Source organism: Pogona vitticeps, chromosome 4 (assembly GCF_051106095.1).
Source record: "Pogona vitticeps strain Pit_001003342236 chromosome 4, PviZW2.1, whole genome shotgun sequence".
In the NCBI taxonomy this organism is placed as follows: domain Eukaryota; kingdom Metazoa; phylum Chordata; class Lepidosauria; order Squamata; family Agamidae; genus Pogona; species Pogona vitticeps.
The window spans coordinates 3,379,425-3,406,119 of record NC_135786.1 but is presented as its reverse complement, the minus strand read 5'-3'; the positions used below and the strand labels follow the sequence as shown (position 1 = coordinate 3,406,119).

The 26,695-nt window shown below is 51.3% G+C and overlaps 1 protein-coding gene across 4 annotated transcripts in view; it reads right to left on the bottom strand.

Annotated features, from left to right (window-relative positions):
- Positions 1 to 284: 284 nt before the first annotated feature.
- BCL2L1 (BCL2 like 1) overlaps positions 285 to 26,695 on the bottom strand; it is a 51,053-nt gene continuing 24,642 nt past the window's right edge. For all 4 annotated transcript variants that reach the window (XM_020807867.3, XM_020807869.3, XM_020807866.3 and 1 more), the window contains exon 3: positions 285 to 3,611. In XM_020807867.3, the coding sequence (XP_020663526.3) occupies positions 3,474 to 3,611 (138 nt within the window). In that variant the 3' untranslated portion in view covers positions 285 to 3,473. The remainder of the gene's footprint in view (positions 3,612 to 26,695) is intronic.

Genomic DNA, 26,695 nt, shown 5'->3' with positions numbered 1-26,695 from the left:
TGCGAAGCAGGGACCAAACATTGTCCAGCGAAATTCCCCCATAGGAATCACTGTTTTGCGAATCGCTATAGCGATCACAAAAAGTCAATGCCTAGCGAAAAAACTGTCATGCGGGATAACTGTCTAGCGAGGCACCACTGTAATTGTTTTTTAAAAAGCATTTCCAGATGCAAAAGTGGGCTTTCGTGAAGCCGTGGGGCACCATTTATCCGTCCTGACTAAGGAAGGGAGGAACCAAGATGCGTGAGACGAGAAGGAAGCAAGAGAATCCCAGGACTCTGACCAAGAGATGCAACTCACAGTTTTATTAGGACTCAACTTCCAATTTCACACACAAACTTCTTTTTCCTTCTTCTTCTAATAAGGGGTTTGTGTAGGGACTGAACACAAACAGATGGGGCAGGCGACTTAAAAGTTCAACAGGCGCACTTTAAATCAAAATGGGAGAGAGAGAAAGAGAAAGAGAAAGAGAGAGAGAGACGGGCAGGTACCCATCGCACGGGGTCGCCCGCCACCCCTTATCTGGTCTCCACGGGGTTCCACTAGACCTTTGTGGTTCATGTACGATGTGGCTAATTAGGATGCTGGAGCATAGGGACAGGGCGGGACAGGGAAGAGTACAGCCAACACACATAAATACAGACATACAGTTAACAAAAATAGTATTATTGTACTGAATAAAAACTACTCTTCGATATATATATACAGCTTAGCCTGTACAAGGCAGGAGGGAAAGGGGGCGGGGGGCAGGTAAGCAGCTCAGCGACATCACGTTAGCAAACCCAAGGGCTCAAGAAGGTGTCCTGTGCCCGGGGGGGGGGACCTTGGGGGGGTGCATGGGGCCCTTGGGAGGGGGTGTGGGAAGCAGAGGCCTGTCTGGCCACGGCACTGGGAAGGACTAGAAAGGGCCAGAGTTTGGAAACGTGGCTTCTTCCGAACCCCTGGCCTAGCCGAAGGATCCTGGCCACAGCTGTCCAGAGAAGGCCTGTTTTCAAGCTGTGGGAAGGGGAGGGTCCCCGCGCTCTCCCACACCCCTACCCTGAATGGGCGGCTTGTCCCACCCCTCTTTGACCCTCCCCTCCCCAAGGGAGCCCTCCCCTTCCCTCGGCTGCTGCAGAAACCAAGGGAGGCCCGCTGGCTGGCTGGCTGGCTGGCCGGCCGACGCTTCCCCCGCCGTCTCCCCGCCCGAGACCCTCCGCTCGGAGCCCAAGGGCAGCCTGTCCGGAAGAAATGGCCTCCGAGCACCGTTGCCAGAGACCACGTGGACCCGGCTACCATGGCAACGTCTAGACGAGGCTGGCAATTATTGCAACGACAAAAAAATAAATGCGCGGAGGTGGCACCCTTGGGCTCCGTGCAGCCCAGCCTCGCATCTGGGGCTGCCCTATATCAGGCTGGCCCCCTCTGAGAAGTCCAACTGCTGCCTCACTCCACTAGAACCCCCCCTCCACCCCCAGTAATATCTCCACTGACCCGACACCCACCGGAAGGTCAGAAACTGCACGTACTTGTCATTCCCCCCCCCCACTCCACATAGCAAGGGGATGCAGGGGAGTCCCACTGGCTGCCCACCCCCCATCCTCAGCAGAGTCCTGGGGGAGCACAGCCGCCCACGACAAAGCTCACCTCCTGGCGCTACCCAACCCTATGGGTCTTCCTAGACGCTCCTTGGGCAGCCGCCATGCCATGCAGGGTCCCCAGAGAGCCCGCGTGGCAATTGGCAGGGGATCATAAACACCTTCCAGGGGCTGCTCCGGATCACGGAGGCGCTTTGGCTTTCGCTCTTCAGTTCCTGGCCCGGCCGCTCTTTGCACCCTATCTTCTGCCTGCTCTCCCCCTCCTCTCCCAAGACAAGCAAACGCCAGGCAGGCTGCACGGGCCTGCCTGTGCCCTAGAGATAGCCAGGGCGCTACGGGCACAGGACCCAGCCTGTTTTCCTATGCCAGAGAAGGGCTCAAGGCATCTCCTTCAGGAAGAGGCAGAAGACGTGCAGGTGTGTGTGTGGGGGACCTGCGCCAGCTCAGAGCCTGGCAAGCCAAGATGGTCCCCCCTCCTCGGCCACCCTCCTCGGCCTCCTGCACCCGCAGCTTCCTGGTGGGGGCCGCGGGCCCACCCCACCCCGCTCTCCCACACCTTGACCTTCATCCTCAAATGCACTCAAATGCACACAGATGCAGCTCCGGCGTAGACATGCAACGGCTGCTCGAAAAACAACAACAGTGGAACGGTGTAGTATTTGTCTCATGCACCGACGGGGGGGAGACGGAAATGTGCCTATAGAAACACGGCGGTTGGGACCGGGAGTGCCTAGAGGGGCGGGGTGGGGGGGGGCGGCGGTTTTGGCAGAACCAGGAGAGGAAAGGAGACAAATGGAATGGTGGAAGGAGGGGAAGGGGTCCCGGGACGGGGCTCTCGGGGGGACGGAAAAGGTCAGGAAGCGGGAAAGATGTCTATCCACGGGGCGCTGAAAGCTGCTTCCCAGGAAAAGAGACCTCCCCCCCCCAACAGAGCTTGCACCATACACTGTACGTCCTAAGCCACAGCAGCCGGGGGGGGGGGGCGTTCTATGCCAGCCGGGCATGGGAAGGGAGGGCCATCCTGAGAGGAGCAGAAAACACCGGGGACATTGTGCCGTCTCCTTTCCTTTGGGTGTCTACGAGGAGAAGGCAGCAGTGCCTCCCGCCCACCGGCCCGACTCCCAGGCCCCAGAATCCCTGTTCCTCCTTCACCCTCCCTGGCCAAGCTCTGCCCTACAGGAAGGAGGGCACGTTTCCTCCTCCTCCTCCACAATAAGAATTCAAGCCCAAGAGCTGTCATCAGGTGTTTGCTGGTTGTAGGAAGCTCCCTCCCATGACGTCTCCGGGAAGCGCTGGGGAGAAGGGGGGGAGGTTGGAAGCACAAAACCCATCTCTGGTTGCCTGGCTTGCTTAGCTCAGGTGCAAGGTTATGGGAGGTGTGGGGGGGAGCATTTGGTGTGGTTTTTCTGACTCGTACCCACCCCAGCATGGCTGCCCGTTCCTCCACGGGGGGTGGGGTGTCGAGGCCGCCATGCGGGCCAACCGCTGGAAGGCCCTGCTGGGCTTTGGGAGTCAGAGCGATTCAGATGAGCAAGAGATGCCCGCTAGGGATGGGGATGGGGGGGAGATGTAAGGAGGGCATCTCAGAGGCACGACAGCACCCGAAAGGGGTGGCGGGGCAGACCCTCTCTCTGGAAGAGTGACCTGTGGCTGGAGATGTCGGTGGGGTAGGAGGAGGCACCCAGAGAGGTCTGTGAGTTTGTGTTCAAGGGGTGGGTGGGGTGGGGTGGGGTGGGGGAATGAGACCTGGGGTTAAGAGTGGGGGGTTTGTAATGCAGTGGCCCCCCTCTCCCACCCCCCCACCCCCTGGAATGATCACAAGGTTGAGTCTCGGCCATGGTGGCAAAGTGCTCGCGCGCCGAGAGGGATGGTGGGTGGACGGGAGTCCGTCTCTGTCTATTTGCGGCTCAGCAGAGACCCCAGGAGGACGACGCCGGCCACGGTGGCCCCCGTCAAGAGCCACTTGTTGAAGCGTTCCTGGCCTTTCCTGCTCTTGGCCGCTGCGTCGTTGCCGTAGACATCCACAAAGCGCTCCTGAAAGGGAGAGAGAGAGAAAACAAAAGGGGGTTAAAAAAGGAGGACGAGTCAGGCAGAAAGGTCCTCTGAGACCCAACTTCACGCTGGAAGGTGAGCAGAAAGTGTTGGCGAGGGACGGAAAGCAGGAGCAACGGACCCACCACTGTCGCGGAAGGAGAAAACCAAACAGCCAGGCCCTTGACGTCACACCCAAAGGGCCACACAAAAGGCCAACGGGCTTCTTCTTCTGCCTGTCTGGCCTCTGGCCTTGTGACCTGCCGGAAGGTGACCGGCTGTTCTTCACCTCTGCTTTCTTTCAACACAGGCCACTTGCTTCGGGGTGCCTGCCCTCATTCCAGAGCTACCTCTGGAATGCTGAGGGCCGAGCAGACGGCATTCCTCCGTCAGGTGAAGCAAGAGATGCGGGCTGGAGGAACAACTCCTGCAGCATCGCAGTTTGGCTTTTTTAAGTCCCTCGCCCGGATGCCTGCGGAAAGAAAGGCATTTGGAAACAGGGGCAGGGCCGGGCGAAGGTTCAAGGAGCCACCCAGAGATTGAGGAGGGCTACCTTTCGTTGGGGTCTGGGTGAAGGCAGGACCGCCGTGGCTGGTAACTCCCGTTAAGTCTGGGGGCCCATTTTCTGCCCCAGAATCCTCTAGGGATCATGCAGACTGCCAGCCGTGCGAGACACCTGGCAACAGGGATACAGAAGAGCCCAGAAGTGCAATTTTTTTTTTAAACTTGGGCTTTTGTATGTGTGTGTTAAACAATGTGGGATGGGGGGCAAGGAAAGTGACCTGCAACTTATTTAAAAGGCGAGCCACTGCTCCTGGAAGTGTTCTTTCTTCCTTTCTTTAAGAAAACCTTTTTTGGGCGCAGATGGCAGGGAGGTGCCCAGCCATGCCCTCCAGGGGTAGCCCCTGAAAGGACTCCCGTAGGGCCACGCGCGCTGAAGAAAGTGGCTTGTGTTGAAAGAAAGGAAAAGTAAAGGCCACTCTTGTCCCTTTCCTGTGCAAAGTAGAATATTACAAAATTTGCTGCAGAAAGGCTTGCCACAGCTGTTGGATTCACTCTGCAAGAACGAGGGGGCTGGAGGAGAAGTGACGGATGGCGGTTCCTGGCCAGGAGCTTGGAACAGACCTTCTCGGTGCTGATGTGTAGGATGCCCTTGGCTGGATTCCTTCTTGCCCAGTCACTGGGGAAGGAAATGACTGGGGGTTTTTTCCTCCTGCATCAGGCACAGCCCTGATGGGCCGGCGTGGCTTTTGAGGGTTAACGGAAACCTGTCCAGCTGAAGCCCTGCGCACACGAAACACAGGATCTTGCAAACTTCCAGCCTGAATTAATTGAGGGTATCCCTCAATTCATTAATTGAGACTGTGCTGTCAAAGTGTGCAGTATCACCGGAGTCTGGAAGAATTACTTTTAAAAAACAAACAAACCTACAATTCCTAAAGACCCTGGAGCATGGCAGCTGGTCTATAGCTGCCACCAGTCTGAGAACTGGAAGGGACTCTATGGACCAATGAATCCATCCCCGGTCAAGGAGACACGGTGGTGGCTCCGCAGCCGGATGCCCAAACCACTGAACTATCCAGCAGTCGAACAGAGAGGGGAAAGCCTGCTCTTTGGCATGCATGGAAACGGTAAGAAGTAGCGTACACTGCATCTTTCAAGGATGCCTACCTAACTTGAGCCACATCTTTCCCATTCTGTTTCCTGTATACAGTTACCCTGCTTGGCAGTCCTGTCCATTCTCAGACAAACCAGCCGTTCTGTCTATGGCTTTTGCTCCCTTGTAATGTTCCTTCTATATCATGAGGATCAGATTTTGATGTCCTCCAGGCCGTGTCTGAGGCCCCTTAGAGCGACACCATGTCGTTCTGGGACACAGGACGTTTTGGGACAGACAGTCTTGTTCCGGCATATTTACATAAATTCTGACTAATTCACTTTTCCAAATGGGGAAGGCGGGCATTTAATGCCACGTCGGTTCAGGCCAAATTGTTACCCCCAAATTGTATCGCACCACTTTTCTAAATTCAACACCTACACGGCAGTCATCTTTCAACCACTTCCTTTCAAGATGCCCGGCCTCTTGTTCTTCCTGATCTTTGCTCACAGTCATGTCCCTCAAGGGCTCTGTGTGACTTTCAACCTCAGACACCACTTTCCCTTCCCTGCACAGAAGCTGGTCTGAGAACAGCTTTTGCTGGAATGTTTGTGGCGCTCCCATGACATCGCTCCATCCCAGCTAATCAACAAAGACTCCCCTGCAGGCGCAGCCCAGGACAAGAGAAACACGCGAAGTTAACACTTGCAAAAGATTGCAGGATCTGGCCACAAAACTGCTATTTCCTTCTGCACAAACTTTGACACATCCACATCCACCCACCCCACATTGCCCAAGGAAGGAAAAGGCCCTGCTTCTTCCAGGGTGCCCGACATGGCTATTAAGAGAAGGCAGGAAGACTGCGGGCAAAACACAAGACTCATCACGAGGAAGGAAAAGCCGTCACACTACTAGACAGAAGGCCCACCACAAGACCTGGGCAGGAACGCTATCTCACCACGAGGGACCACATGGATGTTGTTCTACCCAAAAGAAACCCTTGCAAGCATTCTAACCCCTTTCGCAGACACCGTGAGACTGCATAGCCCCCCGAAAGTGCCCAATGATGGCTGGCAGGGAGGCCCGCCTCCTCCCAGGTGACCCCAGTGGTCCTCCAATGGAACACCTGAGGCCGCCGTCCGGACTGGGAGGCCTACATCCTAGACCTGAAGCACAGGGTTATCTGCAGGTGGACGCCCGCCTTAGTCTGTTGTGTCTGACCAACCCATTGCTCAGCCTCCTCTTTCAAGACCTTCCAGCATCCCCATCACTGTCCGGCATCCTGCCCAGGTTTGGCAAGTTCAGCTCCCCGGGGGGGGGGGGGGGGAGAGGAGTCCAAGCTGTGGACCAGAACCCAAACCTAGAGTATGGAGCGGCCCTCCAAAGAACGGAACCATGACTTCATTGACAACACATGTAGTACTTCTGCAAACACAACCCAAAATAGACTGGCCATCAGCCGGGCCACCCTGTGCCGGCAACAAGATCATCATATGTCTGGCTCGTTATTAGCTTGTTCCCCAAATTTGTCTCGGTACAGAGACTCTCCCCCCGCCGAACTCACTCTCCCTGCCCCCCCCCCGCTGATTGTGCACTTATTTATTGCTTCCCAGGTCAACAAGCAGCTTCGTGGGGCCAAGCTTTATTCTCTGGCTGTCCGAAGAGTTTTCAGTTCTTCTGCAAACCTGCCCCATAGAATGCAATGGCAACACCATTCTCCGAGGCTTTAGCCAGCCTTGGGAAGACTTCTCTGCCGGGTAGAATTCTGCCAGGGCTGGGGCGATGTCCGTGTCAACCCCTGGGCTTTTTTGCCTGCTCCTTGCCGAGAGCCAAACCTCATGAGAAGCCATGCAGAGAGCTGTTTCTTCATGTTGGAGCTGAGAGATCAACAGTAGCTTTCCTAAGCCCAGCTGATCCTGGTTCCAGTGGCCTTCTCCTGCTTTAAGACAGAGGAAGGGTTGCATTAAAAGCGCTGTCCTTTTCTAGGCAATTGCAGAAGGCACCTCCTTTCCTTTCTGGCACCGCACAGCCTGAGCATCAAGAAAAAGGAAGGGGCTAAGGAAAGCAGGATAACCTGGTAACAAGTTGACGCAGAAGCATTTCAAATATGCATGCACCAAGCATTCTGTCTCCTATCAGGACCGAGCAATGCAGGCAGTGAAAGCATGTCCATCAAATATCTTCTTCCGTCTCTGCTGCAATCTTTTCTCGGTTCTGTGACGAGATGGTCACCTTTGGGGCACGTGCCTTTAAAAGCCTTCCTGCTGAACAATTCTCCGCTTGGGGTTCAGCTCACTCCCCATAAAGCCAATGCTCAAGTGTTTAGGGTGGGTGGAGGCTGTCGAAGGGCATGGCTTCCGGTGCAGCTCATGTGCTCAGACCCAGAACCCAGCCTGGCCCAGGCTCACCTAGCAAAAAAAGGGCTAGCCCCACCGCCCCCACCCTCTCGGATCAACCGGCTGGGAGAGGAAGGGGCTTAACGAGGCCGGCGCTGGACGAAGCCCCTTTCTGGAAATAGCTCAACGCCTGAACTCATTTAGGGAAGCAGCCCAGACCGCCTTGACCTGCCTGTCGCTGGCAAGCGATGCTGGGATCCTGGGTCCCTGGTGGATTCACTCCCAGCGGGCCAGCGACATTTCATACTTTCCTCTCTTTAGAGGCCATCTCAAAGCTGTCTGAAGCCATGCATCCCAAAGCCACAGCCTGGGTCGCAGAGATAAACCTACGAGAGGCGGGAACATGCCCCCTCCTGCCCCCACAACAACGAGCTCTTGGAAGAGAGGCCTCGAGGCCGAGTCTTCTCCTCGCTCAGCTCCAAGCCAGGCACAGCCCGGCGTCTCCTTGGCACAGGTGAAAAGTCCAAGTCCCTCCTTTAACTGCCCTGGGAAGACCGAGCGGCCGACAGCTGGCTCCCCCCCCCATGGCTTGCGGCCAGCCTCTCGGTGTCGGCCACAGAACAGGCCGAAGACCCTCCCCTCCTGTTGTCGTAGCACCTGCGAAGCACCCTGGGCCCACCACCATCCTTTGCTCCCCCTGCCCACTGTTGCTTTGGGGGGGAGAGAGGCATACGGAAGGAAGAGATCCAAATGTGGGAGAAGGCTGAATGGCGTAGGGTGATACACAATTAGGCAGGGATTCCCCCTTCCATAATACTAGGATGCAGGGGAAAGGGGTGGGGTGGGGGTCTTCCCGTGGAACGGTCTGGCAGGAGATTCCGGCGGAGAGAAGGAAGAAAGGGAAGGAACACGCTCAGAGTCTTCCGTGTCAGAAGAGGTCAGCACAGAGGGGAAAACAGTGACAGATTTATAAATGCCCAAGCAAGAGCCATGAGTCCAGATAGCTATAAGGAATCCCCATGTAACCGGTGTGAGAAACTTTCTGAACGACGGCTTCCAAGATCTTCCAGCGAGCGAGGCTAACTGGCTATGCTAACACAGGGATTCTGGCAACTGCACCAAAAGCAAAACAGAGCAACAGCAACAACAAAGTACCTTGGCCAAATTCAGCCCAGGCGGTTGCGATCATCTCGTCTGTGCAAGATGGGCCCTGCCTCGTCCCTTCGGTTGCTGACGGGGACCATTTCCAGGGCACAAAGGCTACGGTTTTGGCACAGCAATGGCCACAGGGAGCCCCCGGCGGATGCCAGCCTTGCCTGGGCCCAGGTGCTGCTCTGGCCATCCGCCTCCAAGTCGCCAGGCTGGCACAACGGAGCTGAATCCCTTTGGCATGACGGATGTTAAAGCAGCCGCACCTACCGTGTTGCGTGGCTTGGGATGGTGCCCCAAAAGGAGAGAGGCCAGGGCAGTCCCCCAAGCATAAAAAGGCTCAATGCATCCTTTCTACCACCTGCACAACCCTGTTCCCCTGTTCAGAGCTTTCTGGTCTTCCTCAAGACTCTCCTTGGCAGCCCACTTGGTAAACCTGAACACAGATGGGTAAGACACTGAGTCGAGGGCACTCTAATAAACAGAGATCCACAAACCCACCAGAAACAAGAGCAAAACGATGGCTCAGAGGAGAGGGAGACACTGACTTGGAGAAGCAGGAACCTCCAACTAAGGTACTACAGCGGCTAGTACTAGACTAAAAACTTTGATTTTGCATAGGTTTTCCTGGACTGCAGCCCACTTTTGCAGAAACATTAGAAGAAATAGGTGGTAGTTGACGAAAAACCCATATAGTCTTAACTGTTAGAGCAGTACGACAATGGAACCAATGACCTCGGGATGTGGTGAGCTCTCCAACGCTGGACGCCTTCAAGGGAAATTTAGACCACCCTCTCTCTGATCTGCTTGGGTTTGGCTTCCTGACTTGAGCAGGGGGGTTGGACTCGATGGCCTTCGAGGCCCCCCTTCTGACTCCATGATTCTAGGAAAGTTTGTGCCAAACAGAATACGATAAGTCTGCAAGGGGCCCCAGAAGCCTTTTGCTGCTTCAGTTGCCACAGATGAAAACAACTGTCGCTCTGAGAGCACGGATCAAATAACTCTCCAAGAGGCTAGGAGGGCAGTGCAAGGTCCTGATCAAAGGCAATCCACGGTTCAGGGCCATATCTCCCAGGTGGATCATTCGGAGAGGGAGAGAAAAGGAGTCTCCCCCATGACAATAAGGTCTTCAGCATTTCCTGGCCCCAGGACAGTTGTTTCCAACAAGGACCTCTTTCTCGGAAACAAAAGCCAGCGTGGTGGCTTGGGGGCTGTAAGACATGTCAGGCCACATGTTTGCAAGAACACTGGTTGAGGGGCGGCAAGAATCAGGAGGTATAAGTGGCACTCAACGCTTGAGGCAGGCCAGGGGTTTGCCGGGGACAGAGACAGCTCTCTGAAGAGAAACTTACCCCATTTGAAAACTGAGCATTAAAAGCCAAAGATCTGTTTTCTGCTGAGGCTGCTGAAACAGAACGGTTCGGCAGGCACGGGTCCTCTTTCAAAACCCAAACCTGCCCATCTTGGTCTCCTCTTCTCCTGTTCAATTCCCACCTGGCCTGTGAGGGACGTGCTGTCTTCACACTTTGAATTTCCCTGGCAGAAGCACCCAGAAAAGTGGGAGCAACGCCTGGGCGCATGTCCCATAGGAACGGCAGCTTCTGGGGAAGAGAGGACAAGAGGCCGGCCTGCTGCTTTTTTGGCAGAAACCTTGCCATCATCTTCAAACATGAAACACCTCGCTGAGCAGGAAGAATGAACAGAGGAATAAGGGTACCGGGCCCCGGGTCTGACTTTTGTTTTCGTTTTGAAACGTTTTCCAGAAAAGAGACGTTTTGATGTGCTACGGTCCTTGAAAACAGACTTCATGAAAGCCAAGAGAAGGCCACCTGACGGTGAGGAGAACGGAAGCACAGCCTGGCAGGATCAATTCTAAGAAGTACTCAGTCCAGGATTCTGTTTGCAAACCAAATGCCTATGAGAAGCCCGGAGCCAGGTCATGGGCACAATGCCACCCGCCACCTGCTCACGCTTCTCAGCAACCACCGACAAAGGCACTATCTAACCTTTGATCCTAGAGGTAAACCGACAGCTACCAAGAATGAAAGCCATGGATAAGGTCGCAATCCAGGAGTTTGGCCAGCCCCCTTTGAACCTTGTCCCGGCTGGTGGCTGTCCCTTGAACTGGTGACCCCCAACTTCTGGAGTTTAACTAGTGGTCCGTTCCTCTCACCCCTTCAGTGGCCACAGCTCTTTCACCACGAGGAGGAAAGGCCAGAAACCTGTAAGAATCATGCAGTGCAACAAGAGGACCTGCCCAAGCGACCCCCCCCACCTCTGCAGCTGGCCCTCCGCCAGGCTCCCCGGCTGCCTCTGGCTGAGAAGGCAACTCCACGTCCAGACACGTGTCTGAACGTGCAGCAGATGGCAAGAGAGATGGACGTGCGGCTTGAGAGATTAACCTTTATGAACACCGGTTCCTTTCACAAAGTGTGTGGCAAGCTAATTCGCTGAAGGTGCAGCTCTCTCTCCCCCTTCCGAATTTTTTTTTTTTGTGTGTGTGTGTGCATGTCTTTCACTGTCTCCATTTTCATTATGAAAGCCGAGTTTCCGCTATTGAGGTTTTAAGTAACTCCTGAGCGTTCCGGAGGACTCTTGACGCCTGGACTTTCTCTTTCAACTTTCTGTTCGCTCATGGTCTCGTTTCACAGACTCTCTTCCTCGGCAGTCGAGTATCAAAGAGTCACGTCCTTCTTCCTTGAGACCAACCCCCTTCTTCTGTGACGGGAGGTGAGCTGCCACCTCGAGTAGAGGACACCACACGCATCCCTCGAGTTCTCATCCATCAGCTTTTCTCAGAATTCTCTCAAATTTCTCCAAGAGAGACGTTTTGGTCTCAAGAGAACAAACGAGTTGCCTAACAGCAGCAAGGGAACAGTTCCGAATGTAGACTGCTTCAGCAGACAGACCATCTACCGGGGGCATCGGATGGAACAGTCTAGATTGCCTCACTCCACTCCATCTACCTTGGTAGCCATTTTTCTTTATAGTTCTCTGTTAGCCAAAAAGTTCGGTGATTTACCACCGGCAGCAAGGCTGGCCTATGCAGACTCTGCTCTGGTCTCCTTGCCCACCTGGTAAATTCATTTGTTAATTCTTTCCTTTGTCTGGGTCAAAATGAGGTGGTTGGGCATTTCTGGACTACCAACTCTTCCCACGAGGTGACCACGCTGTATGGGGGGGCTCTGGGACTTGTAATCCAAAAAAACTAACTCTTCCAAGCTCTTTCTGGAGCCTCCTTTGTACAAGTCAAGCTGACCTCCTTCTCAAGCTTTTGAAGACTTATGGATGTCCCACATGACTTTCCCGCTGACACCCTCTGAATCATGAACTCCACTGCACTGTCAGGCTATCCCTAGAGCTGTTAGAGCCGCTGGCTTTGATCCCGACACCCCGAGAGACTCATCTGAAGCAGCAGAAGGCCCTTCTGTCAAAACCACGCACGCAACACAAGGCAGGATCCAGGAAAAAGAAACAAAAACTCCCAAGCAAACAAAGGACAAAACAATCATCGAACCATCACAGAGAGAAAGGCACAGGATGGGTCACTCTGATCCTGTCCCCCCACCTCTCCCAGGTAAAGCTCCTTGCTCCTGTCTGCCTTGCTCTCCAGCTCGCAAGCACTGTGGGATTGGCAAAGAACTCACCACGTTTATGAGTTCGAGGGTGGATCAAGACCAAGCAACTCCCTTCTCCTCTCTTGGTCCTTTTTGGCAATGTCTTCTTGCAGCCGTGCAACAAACGGATTATGTTCCAGTTTAAAGTTTAACACATGGAAAATGAACTCCACACCTTTCTTGAAGAGGGAGGTGGAAATCGACACAGGAAGCCAGCCTGCTTTTCTCCGACTTGAGAGCATGGGTCATCATAGGCCCACCCAAGACATCCTATGAATACTGAAGGAAAGGGCAAGACCTGCCCTCAAATTGCTTGGCATGAATTAGCACGACCCATTCTCTGGCTCTAGAGCCTAAAACGCTGGATCCAGGTTCCCATGTCAGTCTGCCACCAAAGCCTGCCTGTTGTTGGAAACAGCCTGGACTGCCAGAGGTTGGCAATTCGATTCCCCCCACTGGGGCTCCTTGACAAGGGCATGGACTCCCATGATCCAGAGGGTCCCTTCCAGCTCTGCAGTTCTAAGGGGATGATGATGATGATTAAACAACTGGTTAGAGGTGCCACTGGATGGATGCAGCTCCCCTTCCACATCAACTGAAACCACAACAGAGAAGGGAGAGCTTTGGAAATGGTATGACTGAGAGCCATCTTATCCACCTACGCCTTCAAAGCGCTCTACTCAGAAGGGAGTGGCCTGTCCTTGCTCCAGAGTTCCCTCACCTGAGCAGGATCCCTTGAGAACACAGACTGGGGTGGCTGATAACAGGTCTAAGCCAGAGTCTAAATTCCTCCTTCTCTGCGTGAGGCACCCGTGTCCAGAACAGTTTTGAAGACAGGGAATGTGCGTCCTTGAGGCCATTAATCTATGGACAGGGTGGGTGGGGGAATCCCTCAGAGTTCCCAATTGTTCTCCCCCCCCCCCTCAGACTCAGAGGAATCAAAGGCTCCTCAGCCATGATATAAAGGCTGCAATAAAGCTACCCAATTCTCTTGGGCTGGAGAGAGCCTTCAAGCTTGGCAGATGTTGATGGGGAGAAACATCCAAAACCTCTAAAGAGCTTCCCTTTCCTCCTCCACAGGGCACCACCCTTGAGAAGGAACACGGGAAGCTCTTCCTCCAGGGTCTCCTCCTCCTCCCAAGGGGTTACACCCCAGACCTTGTGGCTATTATTAGAGAAATTGTGAATGCCTTCGACTTCCTCTGAACTCACAAAGCGCATTTCTCATGGAAGGCTGGAAAGGTGCCAAAGACTGATGTCACTGCAGGCCTGCCCTTACCAATATATATATACTGTATATTAAAGCACCTGAAAGGAAAAAATGAAGAATGGCCAACGCCTATGCTACTAAAGCTCCAACCAGCCTGTCTTTGGCAGCTTTTCTAAACTGTCATGGCCAGTAGTTGACAAGAAATGACATGACTAACATCATAACGAGCAAGGCAAAGCTCCCATTATACAAAAAGGAAAGACTTCCATTTTTAAAAGGATAGCTATTACCCAACTAAAGATGAAATGCTTTGCTAAAATTCGGGGGGGGGGGGGAGGATTAATAGTTTATTTTGCCCACTTCGACTGCAGGAAGCTGTCCCACTGGTATTGAAGTCAGTGTCTCCAGATACTATGCTTTCCATCTTTTGCCACCATCTTATGCTGATATCAACCAAACACTCATTAGCAGCAACAAGGACAAGTCAATTAAGAAGCCCAATTAATCAGATCCACCTCACTTTAACCAGAGGCAACCTTGTTGATACTGCCATTATTGAAGAGGACCATGCTCCTTCTCGCTTTAAAAGGGAAAGGGAAAAAAAGCAAATATAATTTAATGGGTGGGACAGAGATAAGGAATAGCAATGATAATAATTGCTGAAGATTATCTTGGAGATGGTAGGTGTATTTTATGACATCCTGGATCTCTCCGGCTCGATTCTGACAGTTTCATCACAGGCCACATCAATGTCTCCTACTCAGATCCCTTTAATAATATGCAGAATTTAGACATGGATAAGCCATTCTTTGCCCTGGAGATTACCTGACTTCTTTTCCCTCCCATCCACTCCCCCCACGCCCCATGTATCGAGAAGGGCCCACATCATTTCCCAAGGGATGTTAGATCTAAAAGAAATATACTTTCCTACTCAGGTTGGTCAGAGACAGCCCACTCCACAAGGCCAGGCTTTCAGTTTACCAGTTGGCTTTCCTCAGGGTTTCTTTTCAAAGTGAGTATTACGAAGAACTCGATTGGGTGGACCGAGTGCCTGAAGAACTTTGGATGGAGACTCGTAACATTGTACAGCAACAAAAACCATCCCAAAGAAAAGGAAATGCAAGAAAGCATAGTGGCTGTCCAACAAGGCCTTACAAATACAGGTAGCAGAGAAGAGAAGAGAAGGGAAACAAAATGCAAGGGAGATAGGGAAAGTTACAGAAAACTGAATGCAGACTTCCAAAGAATAGCAAGGAGAGACAAGAGGGCCTTCTTAAATGAACAGTGCAAAGATATAGACAAAAATAATGGTCTGAAGCTCAACATTAAAAAAGCTAAGATCATGGCCACTGGTCCCATCACCTCCTGGCAAATAGAAGGGGAAGGTATAGAGGCAGTGACAGATTTTACTTTCCTGGCTCCATGATCACTGCAGATGGTGACAGGAGCCCCGAAATTAAAAGACGCCTGTTTCTTGGGAGTAAAACGATAACAAACCTAGACAGCATCTTAAAAAGCAGAGACATCACCTTGCCGACAAAGGTCCGCATAGCCAAAGCTATGGTTTTTCCAGTAGCAATGTATGGAAATGAGAGCTGGACCATAAAGAAGGTTGACAGGTGAAGAACTGATGCTTCTGAATTGTGCTGCTGGAGGAGACTCTTGAGAGTCCCCTGGACTGCAAGGAGAACAAACCAATCCATTCTGAGGAAATCAACCCTGAGTGCTCCCTGGAAGGACAGATCCTGAAGCAGAGGCTCCAATACTTTAGCCATCTCATGAGAAGAGAAGACTCCCTAGAAAAGACCCTGATGTTGGGAAAGTGTGAAGGCAAGAGGAGAAGGGGACGACCGAGGACGAGATGGCTGGACAGGATCACCGAAGCTACCAAACTGATTTTGGTACTAAACTCCAGGAGGCAGTGGGGTCATGAAGAGTCGGACACGACTTAACAACTAACAACAACAAATTAAGTAGAGCAACCAAGATGCCTTTCCATCGCAATCAATCAATCAATCAATCAATCAATCAATCAATCAATCAATCAATCAATCAATCAATCAATCAATCAATCAATCAATAGCCAACCTACAGCCATCACAGGAACTCTTTCGGCAAGGGAAATTGCCCTGCAAAGCATTGTTTAAAGATGGGGAAAAACTGTCTTTGGCTCAGATTTTTAATCCAAAACAAAGAAGAATTCAGCGGGTTTAATCCTTATCTTTCCTTGGAGACAAACAGCTACCAAACCCTGAAGTTTGCTTCCAGGTCTGAACCTGATAAATATCACAGGACTTCTACCAAAATGGCCTGCTATAAATTGGGCTTCTTGCAAAACCTCAGAGGGCAGAGTGTCCTCTGTTGCAGCGTCTGGCAAAACATGCACTGTCAGTCCAATCCCCACATAATCTACATTATGTCTTAAAGAATTTCAAACCCCAGCCCTTCACCGTTTCCTTTGTGAGCAGCAACGCAAGAATGCATGCATTACATGTGTGTGCATCCAAACATAGAGACACGTCTAGATATTTATAGAAATATAATCGGTTGAGGATGTGTAACCACCGTTGTCTACTCATTGTTGTCTGCTTTAAGTATTGTCTTTCAAGGATGTAAGCCACCTTGGGTCCTTTTTAAGGAGAAAGGTGGGGTAGAAAACATTTTATAAATAATAAATAACAATAATTCAAAAGAAATGGCAAGGTTTTGTTCTTCAGATTTTTTCGGACAGTGGTCTACAAATGGACACCAGCTCCTGCTACAATAACTGAGTTTGTCTCCCTAAGGTGCTAGAGCCACTGTTCCCTATTCTTCACTGCTGGTTAAGACCTTCGTTGCTATAAAGAGAAAGATTTCATTAAGGCCTCTTTCTTTTCTGTTTCCTTTGGCCGGCCCTGGAAGACACCCGAGAGACAATGGCCTGCCTCACTTCTCCTCCCCACCAGCCTCGCTGGGCTCCTGCCATCTCTGCTTCTTTCCTTCCGACAAGGAAGCGCCCATCCTTTGTTCTCATGGGACCAATAGCTATTAGGGGAGGGGGAGAAGGAGGGAGGGAGGGAAGGAAGGAAGGAGGAAGCACAAGACTTGGGAAAACCCTTCCTTTGTACAGCACCTCCTTCAAAACAATATCCTATTGTTCTCAGAACTCATCCCACCTTCTACAGACAGGCGCACACAAACCAAAGGACCCATTGAGGGCTTGCTCCAGGAGGAAGACCAGAAGAGAGGTTAGGAGGAGTCAGAAGGCCCAGAAGGGTTTGCCGAGGCATCAAGGCAAGCCCCCCTGGAACAAAGGCGGACAGGTAGCATGATCACAGCTTCAATGGTTGAGACACCTTTGACCCTGTGAGGCCAAAGCCCTCTGGACCGCTTGGCCAGGCTCCTCCAAGAACCTGATGCTGCCCCAGCGGGATTCAGGCAGACAGGTGAGCACCCACCCATCCACCTCCGACAGTAGCCGCTCCATCCAAATGGTTGCTGCCCATTCACCTTCCAGCTGTGCTGCTTTTGGGGTGGGTATGTGGAACCATGTGCGAGTGAGAAAAAATGGGAGGAGAGTGAGAAGTATCTGTCTCAACAGGGTATGTTCCCTGACTGTTGACACGGTCACTTCAGAACCCATCTCATAATCAGGAAAACTTGTCCGCTGCCAAATTAGAGGCCTTCGACACAGCACACACACCCCCTTTGATACCAAAGAGGATGCGAACCCTCTGGAAAGGTAAGAGAACCGCAGAACTAATCCGCAGAGGAAGTATCTCACCTTGGAATCCCCCTCTAGTTGGAGAAGGCAGAGGGTCCTTCGTGGGAGAAAAGAGATTCAAACCAACACACTGTGTGCCTCATGCTAGCAATCATCTCATGATAGTCGATAGCTGGACCACCTGACCTTTCCTCAGCATCCACTGTTTACTTAATTCTTCAGCACGAAGGAATCTCCCCCAGTGAAGAGGTCATTGCCACATAAATGAATGGTGTATTTTTGGCAGTGTATTGAAAACCACCACTTGGGCATACAAGGGCAAAAGTCAAGAAGTCATTCTTGGAAAGGATTTGCAATGCTCACCGACACAGAATGGAGGAGGTGGATACCACAACCGGATCAGTATTCAAACAAGGGAGCCATATGAAGTCTGTTTCAGCAGGAAGAGCAAAGAAAAAAACAATACCCTGCAGTACCCTTGCGGATGAAATGATTTATTTATTTCAGTGTTTGCTTTGTGCAATCCACATAATTCAGGGGCTGATGTCTTAGGGAGGTAGACAGTGGCAGAGGCATCCTGTACATAAAGGGGAGGAGAAAAATGTACAGAGGAGGAGAGGAGGACCCCGCTGAATAGGCAACACGGGGTAACGGTAGGCCTACTCATTCCATCTTCATGGTTCTCCCCATTTCTTGCCTGAAAGTCCTCGGGGCAGACCCTCTTCTGCTTCTGCAGTTCTCTTCCAGCATCTACTGCACTGCTGGCATTACATAAATGTCAAAAACTTGCCAACAGCTTGAGAGGACGGAGATGGGAATCCGACACAGGATGCGTAAAGGCAGGAAGAACTGCTGGAGAAGAGCCAGCCAGCCGGTCGGCCGGCCAGCCAGCCAGCTTGGCTCCATGCATTTTTTATTCTAGATTTCAGATTGCATCCAGCCTCGTGGAAATCTAATTCCAAGAAAGCCCTTCTTCTAAGAAAAGAAGCAGTTGCTGAGCAGGAGATAAAAACGTCCACCAAGCAGAAAGAGCTATCACGAGTTGCAAGCTTGCCTTCACTGTCCGGCCAGCCATGTGTGCAGAGCAGTCCATGCACAGACCCACCAATCTCCTAGTTTTGTTTTCTGTGGCCTTCGCGAAGAAGCACATTTCATAGAAGACCTCCCCCTTGTGCCATCCGTGCCTTTCTGGAGCTATGCTGATTTTCTTTCCCTTAAGTTCACATAATGTTCAGCAACATCAGGAGTTCTGAGCATGGGGGGGGGGGGTGCACAACACTGGCTTACATGCCTTTCTCCCAGAGAGGAAAAGTGACATTCTGACTGTACCCGCAGGCAGTGACAAGTAAGGATTCTGTAGCATTTTGGCTTTTCAACAGTTAGGCAGCCGGCCCACAGGAGCGGCTGAACAAATATCAGACCTTCCATCCATGAGTTTACCTCAATGTGCAAACTCTGCAATCAGGTTTGCTTCTCTCTCTCAGAAAGACAGAGAAAACAATCCATGGTTTGCTTCCGGTCGATTTCTTTGGTTTGCTCAAGAGAGGAGCAAGCTAGATCGCTAGGGATGGACATCACAGTGAACAAACCACGATGAAAGGGTTCAGTTGATACCACTCACAACATAACTGCGTCTCAATACACTGCTTTGTCCCCATCCATTTGAAATTCTATAGAAGTTTAGCTTGTTGTTTGGTGCAAATGCAGCTATGTGTCCTGATGATATCATCGCATGAAATGGTAACAGAACACAGCCAAATCACGGATATGGACTGGCGACGCATAAGGACGCACGCTGCTCATTTGCAGCCACAACTGCCGAGTAATAGCATTTGAATCTGTGTACATTTTAATAGCAGAGAACTGAAGGGAAAAATCTTTGAAGGAATGTCCTTTTCAGCAAAGGTAACATTCTGTGGTGCATCAACTAGGGGGTAAGCTTGCTGCTCAGGTGGCAAATTTGAAGTGCTGAAAAGGGTCCATGTATTCACAAAGCACGGGGGCAAATTACTCTCTTGCTCCCACAATGTCCTTATAAAGGTAGCAGAAAGTTTACTGGCTATTGTTGTAAATGGGTCTTAACACAACACCCTCTAAACTAAAGCAGTGGTTTCCAACCTTGGGTCCCCAGATGTACTTGTACTACAACTTCCAGAATTCCTGGCCAGCACAGCTAGTGGTGGCTTCTGGGAGTTTCAGTCAAAGAACATCTGGGGAACCAAGGCTGGGAACCACTGCTCTAAACTCACTAACACAGAACAGAAGTTAAGTACAATATCTGGTTTTACCCATAAGGTCACAGTTTTTTTAAAAAAATCAGAGGTGTGCAGACCTGTGTTTTGGAATGTAACTTCCAAAATAGCTGCCTCAGGAATTCTGGGCACTGAAGTCCAAAAACAAAAAATTGGACACCTTAAAACCCACCAACACCACCACCCAACTGTGTGCAGGCTGCAGAGGTACGCACGTCCTGCTCTGCTTCCACGCTGGCTGCAGGGGACATGAAGCCCCCTCCTTTAGTGACCAGCATAGCATGCCAGATGGGTTAGCTCCGAAAGGAGGGATGGAGCAATCGGTTGCTTTTCTACCGGCCTTCTCACTCCCCTGGATGTGCCGATGCACATTTCCTGGTTGCCAAGGCAAGTGCATGGAACGCTATCCGGGGCAAGCGATTCAAAGACATGTAAAGGCTCTGGTCCTTTGGGCTTCTCCAAAATCAAACTCCTCTTTGCTCAAGTTGCATTTTTGTGCACCGGAAAAATGGGGAAGAGGTAGGGCATGTCCTTCGGCTGTGCACATTTATCTGCAGAGAGCAGCTGGAGGACTCCTCAGCCTGTGATCGCTTCACCTTCCTCTGCTGGGATTTTTAAAGCACAAGGAAGTGCTAGAAACTCTAATAATGTAAATAATGTTCACAATGGCTGGTGTGGGTCCAAGGAAGTATTCTGACCACACAGGGAGAAAGTGGCCTCTGGATGGTCCCCGTGCTCTTTGAAGAATCCATGTCTCTTAAATGATCAAAACGGAGACCGCTTCGGTTTCCCTCTCTGCAGCCCAAGTCCCCAGTAGTGTCCCAATGTGTTCTGAAAACGAATCCCATGAAGCAGACAGAGGACCTCTGACCACACAATGTCTTCCGAGCATCAGCCTCCTGGAGCACAGAAGCAACCACGTGTCAACGCTGGCGTCTCCAGCCAAGCCTTCGGACCCAAAACTTGTCCAGGCAAGTCCACCCTCCCCTTCCTCTCCGAGGAAATATTTGGCATTCCAGAGTTACTCAAACGATGGTGGTAGCAACAGCCCGCCTTGTTACACACACGCAGGGGGTGACTAAGCTGCTTGTCGATTTGCACACTCAACTGGAGGACAGAATGTTCTCTGCCTCGAGTGGCTTTCCATGACTCACGGTACCTCGTGGGTTTGACTGTGTCACACAGCAGAGAGCCACATGGATTCTGGCCCGGCCCTGAGTTCCGGAGAGGGATCCAGGCACACGCTTACCTGAGCACAGCAGAATTCAGCCCTGCTGACCTCAGACAGTCTTGTAACAAAAGTGGACAGTGCTGTGGCATTTAAGAAGAGCAGCACGCTCTCCTTAAAGATTCCTTGGGAAAGGGGCGAGGGGAAAGTGCCATAATAATAATAATAATAATAATAATAATAATAATAATAATAATAATAATAATAATAATACAAGAACAAATAATGGAGCTGGCTCAGTTGGCACCACACTGAGAACCATCCTTTCTTCCTCTTAACTACAGACAGAAAAAGCCAAAATCTGCTCTAACTTTCTCCTATAAGAGCCCAGGGACACGGCGGGAGTCATGCTGGGCTAAAGAATGAGAATGCATGTGGTGACGTCCAGAGGACAGGTTGCTACTAAATACAGAGGAGATGAGTTCAAATCCCAAATCAGCTGTCCTTTGGGCAAAACCCTCCTGACGCACACTATAGTCAGGGAAGGCAGGCTGCATCTCTCACCTGCTAATTAAGGGCTGGAACCAGATTTTCCTAAACAAAGTAAAATGCAACCCAACTGCAAAATGCAGCTGGAGTCTCCTCACTGCGAGGAGCAACATTTCTACAGCTCAGCAGTAATATGAGGAGGGCTAAGTGTGAGGAGGCCGTGTGAGCTCCCTGTGGGGTAGGTGAGAGTTATGTGCTGTCGGTGTGCATAGGTGTTGTCTTGTCAGGATGAACAAGGAGGAGGAGGAAGGTGTGATAGCAGAGCGAGGCTGCCCAGCCTTGGAGACAGCTTACTAGAAGAGTCCAGAGCAGGAAGACCCACCCATTGACGGATGAAAGGCCAGGCCGAAGACTGTGTTCAACCTGCAAGGTCCAACAGAAGGGAAGCCTTTCACACAGAACCTGCTTTACCAAAGACAAGAGAAGATCAGGCCAGAAAACACCTCCACTCCCGACAGCTCGCCAGGGAGAAGATGCTCTGTCGTCAACTAGGGCACCTTCCACAGGCTCCCGCCTCAAAGACCCTCCAAAACTACTGGGCAAGGGGGTCGCCAGGGATGGAGGAAGCCCCGGCGACAACAGGGATGGTGTGGGTCTCCTCATGCAATCTGTGCTGTACTGCTATGGGGGCCAGCCAGAAGGGAACCTTCCCCATCGTCCACAAGCGTCAGGGAAACGTTTCAAGCCTTCTGTCCTCGTAAACAAAGACAAGTAAGTCAAGCTCGGAGAAGGTACTGCTTTTCAGAGACAACGCCCAGGATCGCTTGCTCTACTGGCTTGACCGGAGGGGGGGCATCCTACTAGTTATGGCCCCAAAATGCAACATCTCCTAACTCCACACACAACCTCTCTTTATACGGCACACTTGTGCCAGAGGTCTATTCCTAAGGCCTTCAGATCCTGCTTGCAGATGTCCTTGTATTGCAGCTGTGGTCTCCCTCTGGGGCGATTTCCCTGCACTCATTCTCCATACAGGAGATCTTTTGGAATCCGACCATCAGCCATTCTCACGACATGCCCAAGCCAACGTAGACCTCGCTGGTTTCAGGAATGTATACATGCTGAAAATTCCAGCTTGTTCTAGGACTACACTACTTGGAACTTTGTCATGCCAGGTGGGACAGATGGGAGACCTTGATCTGAGCAGCCTGACTAGGACTTACACATGGCAATTCCACACATCATGGGGGTGATGTTATTTTGACACTGTATGTGAAGCTGGAGTGTCCTCTCCAGAGCACAAAAGAATTCCAAAAGATCTCCTGTATGGAGAATGAATGCAGGGAAATCGCCCCAGAGGGAGACCACAGCTGCAATACAAGGAGATCTGCAAGCGGGATCTGAAGGCCTTAGGAATGGACCTCAACTGATGGGAAACCTTGACCTCTGAGCGTTCGGCCTGGAGGCAGGCGGTGCATCATGGCCTCTCCCATTTTGAATAAGAGACCCTTGTCCAGCAGGCCGAGGCAAAGAGGCAGTCCCGAAACAAGCAAAACCAGGGAGCTGGACAGGGGACAAGATATGTATTTGTCCTCAGTGTGGAAGGCATGGTCACTCTCGAATTGGACTTCTCAGCCACACTAGACGCTGCTCCAAGACCTCGATACACAGCACGTTACCAGAGTCTCTCAAGACTGAAGGATGCCTAAGAAGGTGTGCTAGAATAACATATCTTCCTTCTTCCAAGAAGCCTGGGATGGCTCCATGTTCCATGTCCGTGTTTTTCTTGAGAAACCAGTTGCTACTTGAAAGCCTGTTCACCTACCTCAGGAAAAACCTTCCCAATGCCACACCTCCTCCCCCCCCCCGGGGTATGCATGACTTTCTAGCCCATGTTGTTAATTTGAGAATGTTCCTGCCCAGCCCAACCCAGGAGCCTTGCAACTGGGCAAAGGTTAAGGTCAAATTTTTGTGTGAAGTTTTCCCATATCACAGGGGTGGCCTACAGATCTCTGGGCTTTGATCAATCTGTTGATTTTGAAGAGGTATGGTAGGAAGACAACATTGCTCAGCAAGGCTTGCTCCCTCCCAGCCCCCCCCCCCCCAAATCCAAAACAAAAAACCTGGCATTCCTCCTTGTTATCATACAAATAAGAACCTTTGTTCGCCAGTTTACTAGCTAGGCGTGGAGCTAGAAAGCTCTGCCAAGTCAAAATCCCAGCAACAAACTTACTGTGGTAAGGTGGGGGAGGGAGGGAAGGAAAAAAATTGCGACCCAGGGCTTCCAGGAACACCCAAAGACAAGTTATTCCCACGGGTCGGAACAGCTTCAAAAGCCCCAGGGTTTCCCTGTCCCTCCCACTGATTCCACAAAATCCAAAGTCTAGGATCAGACAAGATCTACCGCCCGCAACAACATCTTAAAAAGCAGAGACCTCACCTTGCCAACAAAGGTCCGCATAGTCAAAGCTATGGTTTTTCCAGTAGGGATGTATGGAAGTGATACCTGGACCATGAAAAGGCTGACCGCCGTAGAACTGATGCTTTTGAATTGTGGTGCTGGAGGAGACTCTCCCTGGACTGCAAGGAGAACAAACCTATTCCTTCTGAAGGAAATCAACCCTGAGTGCTCACTGGAAGGACAGATCCTGAAGCTGAGGCTCCAGTACTTTGGCCATCTAATGAGAAGAGAAGACTCCCTGGAAAAGACCCTGATGTTGGGAAAGTGTGAAGGCAAGAGGAGAAGGGGACAATGGAGGATGAGATGGTTGGACAGGGTCATTGAAGCGACCAACATGACTTTGACCCAACTCCAGGAGGCAGTGGAAGACAGGAGGGCCTGGCGTGCTCTGGTCCAGGGGGTCACGACTATATGACTAAGCAACAACAACCGCCTGCTAACCATCAGCAGCTGAAATCTCAGGTAGCTCAGTGGTTCAGATGTAATGATGCCCACATCAAACCTTACTGCAGACATGATGAACGTTAGGCAAACCCTGCCCCCCCATCCACAAAACAGAAATGTCCCACCTTACAAGGCTACTGGGTAGATCACTACAAGCCAGTACAATGAGCACTCACAGGAGCTGCTGCCTTGTTTCGTGGATTGTGTTGATAGGTTGCACGTGTGTGGTTTTGATCAGCCAACCAGTCCTTGTCTACTTGCCCTGGGTGCGCTGCGTGTGGGCCCCTGAGCTTCGTGTCACTTCATGAGTAGGAAAGACATCTACAGTGGTGCCTCGCTTAACGGGCGCCCCGTTTAACGACGAAATCGCACAGCGATGAAGATTTGCTACTTATGCATTGTTAGAGTCTGGCAGCCTGTTCCCCCTTGTTTCACCTCCACATTGGTGGAAACCCTAAATTCTGAGGGAGGGGGGGGCTCCTACCACCATCTGCTCTCCAAGCTCAGCTGCTCAGCCCCCTGCCTCTACTCCGACACCCACCCAACTGGAGAGGCAGGATTAGAAGGGAGACACCCCAGTGAGCCACGCTGCAGGTGCAAAGGCTTCAGGGACTCCGGTTAAACTGTTATGCAAATGACTGACCTACATGAGAGCAGCTGGTGCTTTTCAATGACAAAGGAGGGGATTCTGGGCTCAACAGCTCACAGAGCAAACAAACCCAGGGCGGAGGCAATAAAGCAACTTGATGCTAAACAAGAAAGCGAACTGCAAAAGGGTTAAAGGATCAAACACAGTCCCCTCCCCACCCCCACCCCGTTTCTGCCCATCCCTCCACTTGGCCTTGCCCCCTAGCAACTTCAGCCCAGTTTTCCCAGTTTGGGGCTCAGGTTCCAGACGCTCCAGGGTGTTCTGCAAGGGTGGTGCCCCAGGCCTCTCCTCTCACCTGTCCAGTCTCACAGGCTTGCACTGCATGTCAGCTGGACGGTCAGGCTGACCGCCTGTCAAGATGGTACCCTGCCACAGGATTTGGGCTGTAAAAAAAGCCACTTTGAACCCCACCAAGGCCAGGAGGGGGGGAATGTGACAAATCTTGTTCCCTGACTTGTTCTTGTTGACAAGACAGACTGCCTCCATAAGGCATCGGACCCTTGGAACTTCATCCAGGACCGTGCAGGATTTCTTGTTTCTGACCCAAGAACAAGAAAGGATTTTCACAATTTGTGCAAAACATCTCTGAGCAAAGTACAGTGGTCCTTGCATAGTGACGATAATTGGTGCAGCAAAAATCGCTGCAAAGCGATTTCGTCGCTATGCGATATTAAAAAGCCCATAGGAATGCATTGAAACCCCTTCAATGCGTTCCTATGGGCTTAAAACTCACCTTAAAGCGAAGATCCTCCATACGGCGGCCATTTTCACTGCCTCTTATGCGAGGAATCCGTCCCTAAACACAGCGGGTGGACATTTTTTTTAACCAGCAGCCATTTTGGAACTGCCGATCAGCAGTTTAAAAAATCATCACTTTGTGATGATCGGTAAGCGAAACAGGATACCGATCATCGCAAAGCGATTTTCCCCCATTCAAAACATGGCAATGCGACCGCTTTTGCGATTGCAAAATCTTCATCGCTATGCGATTTCGTCGTTAAATGGGGCGCCCGTTAAGCGAGGCACCACTGCAGATGTCTTTTCTACTCATGAAGTGACACAAAGCTCAGGGGCTCACACGCAGCGCACCCATGGCAAGTAGACAAGGACTGGTTGGCTGATCAAAACCACGCACGCGCAACCTATCAACACAATCCATGAAACAAGGCAGCAGCTCCTGTGGTTTTGCACCATTTCCCCAAGTTGTGTGAAAGCCGCAAAAGGAAGCCTCACTGGCAAGAGAATTCCTACAGGGAGCATCCAAGTGTACCTGGGCATCTCTCAGATGAGAAATAAGCTTCTGAGGCTTTTCATTTGCATGTGAGAAAACTGGGCATTTACATACCTACCAGGATCCAAAGTTGCAATTCTGACACTGGATCTTAGCCACAGAGTCCCAATTCCACTGACAATGGATATCAATGCACCCGATTGAATCTTGGCTCAACGTCTATATAAGGAAGCGTATCTGTACAGGCAGAGGCATACAGCTCTGCAGCCCCAGTCCTGGGTCCCGTCCTTGAAGAAAGGACAGAGGTAAATCAGAATCTATCAGCCTACCCATCCATCAATAAACCACCACATAAATCACTAGATGACAGTTATACTGGTGTGCATCTTGTTCCACTAACAGCGAGGCACACGCTAGGCAGGAAGCTGCAGCCAACCATGGTTTGTTTCCCTCTTGATGTGTGTGTGTGTGCAATAGCACGTTCAGATCTACAACTGTGATCTTAAAAGTACCACGTACCTGATACATGCAGAGCACGACGCAAAGGCCCATGGAACGTCACGCCTGCTTGGGAAGCACCCCGTAGAAAGGAGGAGTAACAGCATGCCCAGCTCTCCGATTCATGTTGGCCAGCGATAAGATTCATTCAACGGCCGAGGCGGCTGCTAATCATCATCAACAAGATCTTTTCTATGTGTGCTAATCCGAAACAGTCACAGAATCACAGAGTTGGAAGAGTCCAACCCCCCTTGTCATGCAGGAACTCCATCAAATCTGCGGA